Source organism: Mya arenaria, chromosome 1, assembly GCF_026914265.1.
Source record: "Mya arenaria isolate MELC-2E11 chromosome 1, ASM2691426v1".
In the NCBI taxonomy this organism is placed as follows: Eukaryota; Metazoa; Mollusca; class Bivalvia; order Myida; family Myidae; genus Mya; species Mya arenaria.
This window is the reverse complement of record NC_069122.1, coordinates 60391131-60405504: the sequence shown is the minus strand read 5'-3', so window position 1 is coordinate 60405504 and position 14374 is coordinate 60391131. Positions and strand designations below refer to the sequence as shown.

Sequence of the window (14374 nt, the reverse complement as noted above, 5' to 3'; positions counted from 1 at the left end):
ACTGTTTTTATCCGACACGTAGTCTTTGTTTTCAGTGATTTAATAAAGGTGTGTTTAGGCTTAAAACAGTTAGCAGTGGATCATGTCTGCTAATGTTACACAACAATTCGAGGACAGATTACCGTAACGTTATCACCATGCGCAATTACCGAAAATTTAAGTATATTACGAACGAAATGCAATCATTTTAGATATATTATTGTTTTAATTAACATTTCTTGCAAACATTATTCAACAGACAAGAATAAAATACTTACCAGATGTTACTGAAAAGCATCCTCAAAAAAGTGGTATATTGGTACCGGGAAGATTTTCTGTCTTTTTTGTCCTAAATATCGGCATATTTTTACATTTTTTTACCTTATTTAACACAATATTTTCATTATTTTAATACAAATCACTTCTATTAGGTGTTCTTATTGGGTTGGGAAAGGCAATTGCTGTATATATGACGTTGACATGCAATAACAATAAATGAAAGCAAATGGGCCAAATAATTGCCTTTTTTGTGAAATCTGCCATAGACTAAAGAAGCATTTAGACAAGCACACCAGAAAAAAGTATCATTGCTTCTTTCTGTTAATAGATTATATATTATATACAGCATATATCTATTTTTATAATTTACTTGTTTGCCAAAAAAGCATACATAAGCCTTTACATATTTCATGAATTGGATCACGGGGATGTTTGCCTATTTCAGATATGTTATGTTTGCTATATTCATTGAATAAACTTCTTTTTTTCTCCCATTCTGCAGGAGTTCTGCCTATTTGCCCTGGTGGGTCTGTTGACAGATTTCTTCCTCCAGATGGTTTTCTTTGTCACCGTTCTCTCTGTTGACATTCGCAGAATGGAGGTCAGTTGATTAAAAGTTTTATCAAGAAATTGTGAAATCATTCATTTTATGGTTATCCGTTCCTTGAATGTTTCAGGCTCTAGTACATGCACACATTGTACACATGCCCTGTTTATTAAGAAACAATTTCAAATGGTAAAGTTATAAATAAAATATTTCATGAATAAAATTCATGTGATAAAGAAATTTACTGTTAATGTTCATTGATAAATGTAAGGGATACATTTTCATTATGTAAATATCGTATCATTACACTGTAGGAAGCTCTGAGGCATTGTTATTATTTGATACTACGGTCCAATAGTATAATAAATGTATAATGCATGTTTCCCTACAGTTGTCAGACCTACAGAAATACAAGAAAGAAGTACCACCGGGGTCAGTTGGCAGTGCGGGGCTGGTCCCTGTGGTAACCTGCCCATTTAAGGCCAAACTGCCCCAGACAAGAGTGAAACTGCAGCCCCGTTTTAACTTTTCCTCAGGCGTCAGTCTTCTTACTGCAAAAGGGCAGCCTGTGTCCCCAAGGTCAGTGTTAGCTTTAGACTGCTTATCTGTCAGGAAGTTTTAATATTTGCAATATTTTATAAACCAAACAGATCCCAAAATTTAAATATTGCATATTACTGATCTAGCTTTGAATGTCAAAGTTTGAATATTGGCGTTGCAGAATGGGCCCAAACCAAAATATTGAGAAAAATTAACCTCTCAACATTGTAAAAGGATCTTTACTTACCAGAGAAGTTAGCACTAGTCCTGTTTTATAACTTTTTTTAAAAAAGCAATCAACTTCAAAAAATTGTTTACATTATTGTTTTCATCAATATTTATGTATTTCTGTTTCAGGGTTCAACATGAGGTAAGGTTTTTCCAGCGAGAGACGTTCCTTGATCTGCCTCGCAGACTGAGGTTTGTCTACTTCTGGGCCAGCACCAGGGTTGTCCAGCGATTCATCATGGTAAGTTCCAATTTGTTCTATAATTATATAACCAGTATTGGGGTCGATTTTTCCAGCTACAAGAAACAATACTTGATTTACTTCGCAAACTAAGGTCATTTGAACCTGCATCATGGTTGTTGAGAGGTTTGTCATGGTAAGTGCCAAACTGTTCAATAATTATAAAAACAGTATAAAAGTTGATTTTTCTAACAAGAAACTATTCATGATCTACCTCTCAGACTGAGGTTTCCTTACTGACACTCATTGTCTAGTGCACATTTCCAGGACAAAGACAGTGGGAAACAAAACTTCTTTCTAACTATTTATTTTTTTTCAAATACATTTTCTTGCTAATAAACAAGATGGGGTTGGTTCATCACTTGATCAACTCTACATTTGAGAGCCAATGGTAGTGTGTTCCCTCCATCCCTCCTAAAATTTGTAAAAAAAAGAAATCTGTAGCAAACTATTGTGTTTCAGGTCTGCTCTGTGATATGGATTGTGTTGCTGGTGTACAAGTCCGGGTTGGTTCATCACCTGACCAATTCCAGCTTCCCCACCAATGGCAGTGTGATCCCACCTTCACCAGATGCACTAGAACAAATAATCAAACAACAGGTATATAGAAAGATATTTGAAGAATTATTGACATTGATTGAAAAAACAGAATCTTTCAAAGCAAAAAAGCCTGGGTATGTCGATAGCCTTGTTGTTGGTTTTGTTCTAGTACAAAGACATATCTTGTTCATAACTCAAAAACTATTAAAGATATTCAAATGAAACTTGAAACTCATGTACAACAAGGCCCATAACAGGGCCCATAACTCTGGCTTTAATGATTATTGATTTTTGCCCCTTGTTTGTCTGAAAAGCAACAAAGACGAGCGTTGGGCTTGCTCTGTAGTGCTCTTGTGTATGTTTGACATTCTGAATAGACAATCATGTATGTGTGGAAATGCTATGGTATTAATAAGGAAAACTAATATGGAACATTGATAGTTGTATTTGCCAAGTTCTTGATGCTAGATAGATAATTGGGCCAAGATGATAGAAATAAAAAAAAGTCTTATCCTTAAACAGCCTGTGATATTAAGGGCTATTCCATTTAAAGGTACAAACCTCCCCCAGTAAGGAACTTTCTAACTGGATTATTTCTCTATAGAAGTATGTTTAAAATGAAAGCAGCAAAAAAGGAACATACCCCTTCAGAATTTCTTTATTTTTTTGACTTCTTTTGGTAGGTTGTATGTTTAAATAGAATGGCCCTTTGTTGCTCGCAGTCAAATGTGCCTTCCAAAAAAAAATTCACTATTCATTTACCATAAATAACTACCAATAGGAGCAGACAACAAATGGAGATGTAAGCCGCGTGGTGTCTCCCCTGGCGTTCTTCTGGCTTAGCGAGGATGAAGAGGTTGGTTCCGTGAGACATACAGATGTTCAGACGTGGCGTAAACTCTCCCCCACCCACTGGCTTACACTCTTCTCATACTATAACATCTCACTGACGGGCAAGTAAGTATTGGGTTATGTTTTTAGCTCATTTGTTATAAAAAGAACCAGATATTGGCCATATTAACCTTGTCATGAAGTAAAACTTTGGCCTGTTCAATTTCATTTAATTTAAGCCTTTTGATACTAAGCAGGAAAAATTGTTCTTATTTTTATAGTGAATTTTCTTCTATAAATAACCAATAACTTTAAGTGTTTGGCCTTGAACACAAGCAACAAAGATAGATAATTTGCATGTGTTTACACAATTTCAGCCCTTTTACAGTTTCATGTTGTTTTGTGCAGCCAATTTTTAAAACTGGTTAAAATCTTGGTTTAGTCAAAGTAAGCCAAAATGTTTCTCGATTAGTTAATATTTATCCAGTAGTTACCTTTAACCAATTAATTCATTTGAAAGTTCAAACTGGCCTAAAGATCACTGTGGACGAATTTTATACAACTGGATCAAGCTATATAGCAGAACTGTTGATATAATTGGTGCAAAATACAAAAGTTGTGTTGGACATTCCTTTTCAGGTACATCAGTATTTTACCCAGCATTCATCTGTCAATTGTCATCAGTCCTGAAGAAGCCATCGAAATGAGGGTGCCTGGATATAAAGCCAAAGTAACTCCATTAAAACCAAAAGAAAATAATTTGAAGCCAAAGATAAATGAAATCCAAAATGATGCCAAGAATGATGCACAAGAAACTGGATCAGAAATGAATGAAAATGTGCATCATATAACAGAAGATAACAAATATAAGACAAGCAGTGAAATCCCGACAATTTCACAAGAGCCGGACTTCTTTTCTGAAGAGTATTTAAAAAGATATTACCCATATATGGATCCAGAGCAGTTGATCAAACTTTACAACCCTAAATCAAGGACTGAGTTCATAATCACTGTATCTCTTGGCTTTCTCAGTGTTATATGTATCACATACTTTATGATGATGCTTTATCGATGCTTGTGTACAAGGAAATATTCCAAATGGCGCGCCTCATGGAGTAAAATGCCGAAGAATGCTCGAGGAAACAACTACTTTAAGCAGATCAAGGAAGCTGTGCCGATTGTACTTCGTGGTCACCTTCAGGTAATTTTTTCTATAAATGAATTGGTCTCTTCAATTAATAGGCCGTCTTTCTGCACTTGTGAAAGGTTTGCTTCACAAAAAATATTTGTTTATTTCAAACTTACTGAAAAAACAATAATACAGGTAGGGCCCCAATAAAATATAGTTCATTTGGCATTTTCCTCCCCGCAGACATGAAGTAGACTGCTGCTTGAAGTAAATGTTTGACATTTTGTACAAAATAAAGTTGTGGTAAAAGTTGCTATTATAGATAAATGTACATTCAGTGCTCAAGAAAGCCTGTAATTTGAGAACGCTCCACATGTGACCTTTTTTGTACTGCCTGTGTCCCTTTTCTGACACAATGCCACCTTTCATCCATGCAGTGCCCATTTTAATATCAGAAATATGCCCTTTCATCATAATCGAAGTCTACCCATAATCTGCTATCATGCTTTGCACACACAAGTATTTAACATGTATAGTATAGGAAGATGAATTGGTTTTAAAATCAAGAAATATGATTAAAACTATGATTTGTTTTTCAGGAAATAGAATGCTTGATCACAGACGGCAGTGTGATCATCAGCTCGTGTCTTGGGGGTCAGTTACGGGTGTGGGACTCTGTTACTGGGGAATGTCTACACATCATGCAAAGAAAGTCGTAAGTCAAATTTTCATGTAAAAAGAGAGAAGATTGGAAATAATTCTACCCTTCCAAAGTGTTTCAGGAGAATGGTATGAGCAATTTTTTTACTGCTGATAACCACTCCTAGGTAACGATATTGCTCAGATAATTGGTGATGAAATGTACCCCAAGGGGCTATTTCAGTAAAGATTATTAGTCATTCTTTCATTTATTTTAAATCTGTATAAATGTCACACATGGAAACACATTGACTGTTTTTATTTCCTCAACTTTATGCTCAATTTCCAATACTGGCTATTAAAAGTTCAATTCACTGAAATATGTAGCAAAATAACCAAGTATGACACTAAGATCTTTACTGAAACGTCCCCCTGTATTGCTGGTATTACAATTAAAACATGTTTTTGCAAATAAGTGCAATTTAATATCAAATGTGAGTAAAACAATGTTGAACATGGTAGATACTTGCACATGTACTGGTAAAATTAAGATTTACAGATTTAGGCAGAAATGATTCTTATTCTCTCTTCTGTTGAATTAATAAATGTTATTACAAAATCAAAAAATATTTTGAATGTTTATGCTTAAAGTGCCACACCACCAATGAGAAGGAAGCCTTGTGAAGGTCGAAATATTGAGGACAGTGATGCTGACCTTTACGCTGAATACCATGGTAGTCATAGGAACCTTGAGGTCAGCTCCAGTGACCTTGACCTCACACCTCCTGATGAGGAGAGGCCACAAATGAGGCACAGGAAAATAGATGAGGCAAAAGAAAAATGTATAAGTGCTGAAAAGAATAAAGAAACTTATGAAAACTTTCCTGATCTCAAAAGTACTATTGATACTGATTTTACAAGGATGTTTAAGACATCTACACCAGAAAGTGCTAGAAATAAACCTGTAAGTCAGGACAGTGAATCCTCTTCTAAAAGGGTTTCAGTAAGTGATAATAGTTCTACTAGCAAAAAGGGTGTAACAGGGTATGACTTTGAAAACAGATTTGCTCAAATGTACAATGAACATGAGAAATATTTAGATGAAAAAAAGCAAGATGAAGAACGCAGTAGAAGCTTTGAAGTAAGAGGCAATAGGTCTAAAAGCTGGAGTGAAGGTTCGTTTCATTTTGCAACTCCCTTTTGTATAATGTAATTTTTAGTGTTTTTTAATTGTAAGTATTGATAATCATATTGATAATCATATTTTAACTTTTAATCAAAACGAAAACGTATTTGACAATCTTATATTCTGGTTACTTGTAATTTACTTAATTTTCCTTTTCTAGTTAGCTTAAACTTCTCAAAATTGCACTATGGGCCAATTGTAGGTGACCTGAGTGGGGACGTATCAATGTCAGATACATCTGCGCTGGAGCTGGCTCCGGCCCCGATCTGGTGTCTGGCTTGCCGTGGTAACCTTATCATTGCCGGATGCGGGAACGGAAAACTAGAGGTAGTTGTTGGCTATGTTACAACTTGTAGGTGACAGAACACGTGAGATGTCAAAATATGGAAACAAATCTGCTTTTAAACTGGCTCAGTCTCTAACTGTTGTCTAACCTGCCATGGAAATTGTTCTGATATGTTCTAGGTGTTTTGTGCAATGTGAGCAGATTTAATAAACCATGGACACACTAATTAAGCAAATTAGTGCAATCTTTCTATCTTAACTTATATAGACTTGTCGAACAAACATACACTCATGGCTGTCTGTAGATGGCATTAAACAGGATGGTTTGTTTTGAAGAGTTTATTATATGATGCATTTAGGGCACTTGTTAGCTCGACTATTCGAAGAATAGGTGGGCTATACTACTCGCCCCAGTGTCGGCGTCGGATTTTCACTTATAAGTCCAATACCCTACATTCAATTGACTTAATACTTCATGCGGTTGTTCAGGGCCATCACATGATGAGGTTAGATAACTCCATATTATTCTTTACACAGATTATGGCCCTTGATTGACTATGGAACTTAAGTTAAAGTTTAAGGGCAAGTTGGAATATTTATTAATAAATTCTATATCCTTTGTTCAATTGACTTAATACTTGACACAGATGTTAAGGGCAAGTTGGGATTTTAATAAAAAAACTTCTATACCGTTCATTAAATGCACTCAATAAAATTCAAAATTATTTACGACTATCTTACAACAAGAAACATAACTCCATTTTAAGCCTAAATACAAATTATGGCCCTTGATTATTTTTTTTTAATTTCCTTTGAAAGGCATATTTGTATATTCTTAACCACATTTTCATAATCGGAAATCAAGTTATTTGAATGACTCACGTCATTGTTTGGGCGGGCTGGTGGGAGGGCAGCATCAACGTCACCTTATGTATCGAATAATTTTAGTGAGGTTTGACATAAAGAGACCAAACTTGGTATTATTACATCGTTATTGTATTCTTATTGTTATTGTAAGTCAAAGCGGCGTAGTCGAACGCGCTGTCTTACGACGGCTCTTGTTTTTTAGAGGTCGTATTTATCCCTAAATAATATACTAAATATATAAACAGTATAAAAAGTTTCTCTAATTCTTTCAGTTCTGGGACTCTACCAGTGGAACACTTAAGTGTGTATATGGGGAAAACCAGCCAGGCGTGACTGGAATCAGCCTGGTGGGTCATAGGGTCATCGCTGCCCGTCTGGACGGTTCCCTTGACTTCCTTGAGCTGGAAACCTTCCAGAGCCCAAAGATCTCAACGCCACTCTCGCCTTCAAGTCTTAACAGGAAAATCAAAGGTAAAAAAGTTACGATGAGGAGGGGTGTATGTTTATTTTATGCCCCAGTATGAGACATTCTTGTAAGGTTGTTTGGTAAAGTATGGAGACAGGATGTAACCCTGGGCAGAGCTTCTCTTGTTCTTTTAGTTCTTTTTTTATAGCACGTTCACATGGGACCTTTGTTTAATGTCCCTGAGTTCTTCTTTAAGGAATGAATTGTAGGGTTGATGTCATTATCGGGGTATGAACGCAATTGGGCTGGTCAAAGTGTGTGGTGTCCAAAGGAGCCATAGCCAAGGACCCCACGCGTACTTTGACCAGCCCAATTGCGTTCATACCCCTGATAATGCCATTAACCCCGCAATTAATTACTTATATTTACACCATTAGTTCATTATTTCATTCAATAATTGTTAAAAAAAAATTCATTTCATTTAAGAAAACCTTTCAGTAATCCTTTCTTAGGCCACTACTTTTATATAAATTGGTTTACAAAACCGGCGGGTCTAATTTTCCGAAAAGTACAAAAAAAAAAAAAAAATCACTTTTTTTTTCAAAATTACTTTCCCGACCGTATTGATTTTGGTGCGAAACGAAAGAAAAACGAACAGATAAGAGTACGAATGCAGTAGATCTCGACTGGTTTGTTGTTTCTTAGGCGTATTCGCCAATTTATAGTGATAGCATGTGTGCCAGTCAACTGTTATGGCAGCGCCGTTGGCAATGGTAGAATTGATGATAGCAGTCATTCTTTGTATGAAATAATTAATTTAAATATGCAGGAGTTGTTAAAATAACAATAGCAATAAACACTAGCAAATTTAACAGCCGACAGGAACAATAATTGTCACGTGATTGTTGTTTTTCCCCGCCAATTTAGGTCATGAAAATATTGTTGTTTATAGATAAAAAATAAAAGTGTCAGCAGCTGCCATCGAATTAGTAGACACAAATATCTGAAAATAATGTGTGAGAAAAACATTTTATAACATGTTATGGTTAAATATCAAATAACAGTGCACTAAGTGTGAGTGGTGAAATCGAAAGTAAAATTTCTAATTTGACACCGGTGACCTAGTTTCACAATTTCGGTCGGTGGTGTTTATGGATTTTAAATCACAGAATGGTTTGGAAATACTTGTCATTGAGTCAATGTAAAGCTTGTGTTTATTCTAGATTACATGTTTATTCATGTTTGGGATAGAAGAGTAAAAACAATGACAGAGTTAAACACATGTGTCAATGACATTTACTAATGCCTGCGAGTTGTGTGCAGAACATTTAGATAAAACAACACGGAAAACTATTTTGAATAAGTCCATTTCAATTTGTAATGAGCTTGATAGTTCACTGTTAATGAAATTTGTTGTTGTAACCAAGGAATACTCTTTAAAATGAAAAACAAGCATGAAGTATAGATGCCCTGTGAATGCATGTATACACAAAATGGCGGAGTTGGAAGAAGATGAAAATATCTGATACATAATTATGGATTTCTCTGTCAGTTTACTATCTTTGGTACATAATGTTAAGTCACATACTAGATTTATTTTTTTGCTATGTGATTTTTATGTACTGATGTGGTAATTTGCTGCAAGATTTGAATTTGAAATGGATTTGGTGAACATCCCATGGTAATTATCCCTGTCTGAAAATATCCGGACTTTGCATTGATCGGGTAACATGCAACTAGTACCAAGCATGGTAAGGGTTATTAAAACTCAAATCTAGGTCTAGTTTGGTTTTTAGTTTTTCAGGAATTGTTTTCATAATATTAAACTCAAATGTCTTCATAAACTGTTATTTCCTTATTTTCAAAATTGGTAATTATTTCACTTTATTGACATTTTCCAATATTGAAAAAACTGAAACAACATTAAGAAAATGTAATGAATTGTTTTAATACAGTGTAATTTTTGTGTATTTTAATGCGTAAAATTCGCTTTTTCTTCTTTTTTATTTTTTTTATATTGGTCAGTTTTTAAGTGTTCTGCATTCACTTTTGCTTTAGCTGCCGTTAAAGCTAAACAAATGTCTTGCTGAGTGATATTCAATGTATCTTTGATAGTTTATACGTGTAAACATGTTAAAATGTCAAGCAAATGATATAAATTTTCAATGTTTTTATGTTGTTCTCTGATTTTCACCCTTTAAGAGTTTTGTGACTTTTTTCCTTTTTTTTTTTTTTTTTTTTTTTTCGACCACCCGGTGGACATTTTTACCAAAAATTCTTGTAAACCAAAAAATAAAAAAGGAGTGGCCTTACCTATTCTGTAAATAGAACGATCCGACTGTAACTCGAAACATTTTTTTCAAATGATGTCACAATAACGCGGGAAAAGATCAACCACTTGAAATCACTTTTAAACGTAAAATTGAAACACTTATGGCAACAATACATTTAAAATATAATAAATTAATTCTTTCTAAAATGTTGATTTATATTTTACGGGACCTTCTGACACAATACAAACAATAACAAGATCAATAATTTTCAGGTATATTGTTATGCTATGAATTGCGATCTGAAAAATATCCGAAGATGTTGCGTTCATCGGATGATAACCGCAATTGCAGAAAGGCAGTTCATTTAAGGAATGGAAGTTGAAGTGTAAATATTAGAGGTTAGGTGGACCTTCAAGTCTGCAACCATCAAGTGCCATACCACTAGACCACGAATTGCAGTGAAGCTAACAAATTTCTTTGTTATTGGTCAGTCTATGCACAGATGATTAATTTAATATGTAAGATTTGACATTCTTGATTTAAGGTCATTCCCGGCACATGAGTCACGGCCGGTGTGGCAGCGATGATCTCAGATTGTGGGATGAAGCCATACATTGTAACCAGGTACAGCGCACACAAGCCCACCAGAGACCCATAACTGTCCTCGCCACAGAGGGGGGGAGAATAGTCTCCGGCAGTCAGGACTTCACACTTAAGGTAATTTGAGCATTGTAATCTATTAGGGTTTTTACAGTAACAATCAATGATGGCCCTCTTACGTTGTACCACAACAAGAAGAAAAACAATGTAGGTTTTGTCATAAATTACTTCATCAAGAAACAAAATGTATTGAAAATGAAATTGCTGGGACTATGCTTGCAATGCATTGATACTTTTTAGATAAACTGCATCAATAGAAAGAAGATAAGATTTGTAAGACCGAAAAAATCGTTCACATCCACAGCATTGGTTTGACTGTATTGATAATTAACAGAACCTCGTAATAAATATAGCTAGGTCATTACACTGAAGGTTGTTAAGACTTGACTTATAGGCATTTGACAGATCTATACATGTAGTCATAACTGAGTTCTTTCTGCAGGTGTTTCGGCTGGAGGATTACAAGTGCCTATACACTTTACATGGACACACAGGGGGGATCACCTGTTTATTCCTCGACAAGGTATGGTAACAACTTTACAGAACTACGGTATAAAACTCATAGATGTGCTAGTCTACTATGTTTGATTTGTTGTTGTTGTCGTCTCTAAGAATTTTGTTGCTAGGTAATTGTGTACCCAAGGTGTCACCTTTTTATTTATGATTTACAATGGTCGTGAAGAACTCTATGTAAGCCATTACACTTCCAGAAAGAATCATGGACGGTTGATCTAAAGCCTTTACCTTAAACTTGTACCCAGTGAACAAAATAAACTCGAGCCTGCAAGCTCTGCACTGGTAAATTACTTGTATATGGGCTTGATCAAATTCTGTTAAATAGCAAGGCTTGTTGACAATTTATTCTGCCAAGCACAAGCGCTTGAGTTTGGGCTTGTTAAAGTCTCATTCAAAAGTCTAATTTTGTTCCATGTGCACCTGTTACTGAGATTGACAAATATTTGCCTCTGCCTGGCTTGTTTAAAGTGATGAATTAAAATATTAGCCATTACCCCTTCAAGCAAGAATCATAGACCTTGGAACTGAAATTCACAAATCCTTGCTACACATGTAAAGAAAAACAGATGAGCTTTGTCATTTGCATCAGTGCTTTTGTTTTATGCAGCACTTTGTTACCAAAGTTTCGTACGAGATGAATGTATGTTCCAGTGCACGCCCTATGCGGCAGTGAGCGGGTCAGCAGACGGCACTATCCGACTGTGGGATCAACTCACGGGTCACTGTGTACACAAGGTCAGGGGTCACGAGGGCACAGTGGTGGGTCTCACGTGTACAGACATGTACATAATCAGGTAAGAATAATTGCTTCTCAAGTGTCTGGCTCCATATTCACGAACATCTCAGAAATGGGAATGCCTAAATAAAACATTAATGATATGATTATTGCTGAAAGGTTCAACACTGATAGTGAAACTAGTCATACATATCACAGACATCCATTTCCTTGATTATTCTGTGCTGATACTGTTGTTGTTTACAACTTAGGCAACATTTACAGTTTTGAGTCTTGAGTCTCAACTCCGACTCGAGACTTTGGTGATATGGTCAGCCTGAAATTCAGTAGCTATGATGTTTTGATCATTGATTGTGTTTTGTTGAAGACGATTGTTCTCATAGTTAGAGGAAAAATTATTCTGATTCCTATGCATGCGCTCATAATATGAAATACAACATTTGTTTTCATAGCCTATGTGACAATTTTGCTTATTAGTCTTTTCATGAAAGAGCCATAACTCATGTTTGAAATATTATTGGTCCAATCCCTTTGCATTTCTTATTTGATATGATTTTGAACAATGTTGCATTGTACTGACTCATTTACTCTGATGTTTTCCTCATCATATATTGTGGAAATGTATCTACAGCAATGAAATATGATTAAATTAATGAAAAACTCTATCCTAAATATTGTGGTGGTCATACAGCAGTATGGTAAGTTAAGGCTCTGAACAAATTCTAATACTATTCATGGTAGTACCTAACAAATTGAATTCATTTATAGTGAATAAAATATATTTTTCTCCCCTTAGCTCTGGTCTGGATGATAAGCTATGTGTCTGGGAGAGGAAGAGAGGGCATCTGCTGTACTCAGTCGACATGGAAACGTCATGTGGAAGCTCAATGGCGATGCTTCAAAACAACTTTCTCGTCACTGGCAGACAGGTGGGTGGTAAATGGCAAAAATGGTCAACAGTATATTGTGAAACTTAATGTTCACAGGTTGCAGTGGTTCAATTTATGGGCTTTGCATTTGTGTTTGATAACTTTTCAAGAACTCCTTGACTTGAAATATTTCAAAGAAATTGCAACAACAATCACATGTTAATGATGCTAATTGTACACATTGTTCAACTACAAGTACTGTCCTTTATCTGGGATCTGTTCAAGTGGGAATAAATCGACCAAATTAAGAGAAAATCAGTTGGTAGCTTAATAAAGTATGTCAAACGTTATAGGGCTTTAACCTGGTTTTAAAAGGTACATTGTGCTGCAGAAAAGGGACAGAGCACTAAGAGTATTAAGGCACTTTGATGTATCGGGCTGTGTAAAACTTGAACATTATGAATTTGACAGAAAATACAGGACAGTGGAATCGTGTTTAATTGAAAATATATATGTTTCAATTGCCTAAAATGTAAAGTTTGTATACATTTATAATTTTAAGGATCAGTTTTAATGAAAACAAAAGAAATATTTAGCACTCTTAAGCATTCATTTCTATGAAGGCAGAAGGATGCTACCAAAAAGGATAGTGTAAAGCAACCTTTCATAAGTAACACAAAACCCTAGTTGTTAACAACCCTCATTGGGTGAACATTAATGAACTAAAACATTATGTGAAACCTTTTTAGTGTAATGTATGGTTGATTGTGTGTTTCAGGGCTCCCTGTACCTGTGGGATGTCCATAAAGGAGAGCTGGTGAGAGTGGTAAACCTACAGCAGCGCAGTTGTATAGCATTCATACATCACATTCAGGTGAGTTGAAACACTCTAAGATGTCATTCTTTTATGTAAAATAATGATATTCAGTTTGTAGAATTAAATTACACTTCAATTCATAGAAGTAGGAGTATATTGCTTTTCACAAACTCAAACATGGTAGGGAGGTTGGTCATAACAAGCAGATGACCAAAGGACAAGTTCAGTGACCTTGAACACAAAAAGCTTGTCCGGTCAATATACAGAGAATGCTTGACAGTCCTCAAACTTGGTTGGGAGGTTGATAATGACATGTAGATCCTAACTGTAGACCCCTATTGATTTTTAAATCAACTCGTAGAAGATTAAAGGCACTAGATTGACCACAATCATAGTCATCTTTCTGGTATTAAAAAAGAAGCAACAATTAATAACTGAAATGTTTCGCTTGAAAGTGGCATGAAATCAACCTTAGTCATAGTACTATATACATATTGGTTACCACTTCATTTGATCTTTAAGCAGCTATTTGTATTACTTGCATTTCCCATATTCTTGACTTTGTTTCATCCATTTAACTAATTTACTGCTGTCTGGAGGCCGCGTCCGTGTTTTACTGGAAACTATAACTCATGATCAACTCCTGTAACCTCATCTGTTATATTACCTGTTTGAACGCATTACCAAGTGCTTTCAATGTAGAATATTTAATGTCTAAAATAGATTCTCATTTGTTTCATTTTCAAAGTATTGATAAGAATAAGTTTGTTCAGAAGAAAAACTTTATATTTCATTTTTACATTAAA

General features: G+C 35.2%; 1 protein-coding gene across 1 annotated transcript in view; it reads left to right on the top strand.

Moving 5' to 3' along the window:
• Positions 1-14374, top strand: part of LOC128232198 (sterol regulatory element-binding protein cleavage-activating protein-like) — a 28045-nt gene that overhangs the window by 9776 nt on the left and 3895 nt on the right. The window contains exons 12-26 of the mRNA XM_052945613.1: positions 761-859; positions 1197-1384; positions 1703-1814; positions 2277-2414; positions 3136-3311; positions 3825-4386; positions 4914-5029; positions 5605-6128; positions 6342-6466; positions 7564-7762; positions 10515-10687; positions 11073-11153; positions 11798-11940; positions 12679-12811; positions 13530-13625. Of these exons, the coding sequence (XP_052801573.1) occupies positions 761-859; positions 1197-1384; positions 1703-1814; positions 2277-2414; positions 3136-3311; positions 3825-4386; positions 4914-5029; positions 5605-6128; positions 6342-6466; positions 7564-7762; positions 10515-10687; positions 11073-11153; positions 11798-11940; positions 12679-12811; positions 13530-13625 (2865 nt within the window). The remainder of the gene's footprint in view (positions 1-760; positions 860-1196; positions 1385-1702; positions 1815-2276; positions 2415-3135; positions 3312-3824; positions 4387-4913; positions 5030-5604; positions 6129-6341; positions 6467-7563; positions 7763-10514; positions 10688-11072; positions 11154-11797; positions 11941-12678; positions 12812-13529; positions 13626-14374) is intronic.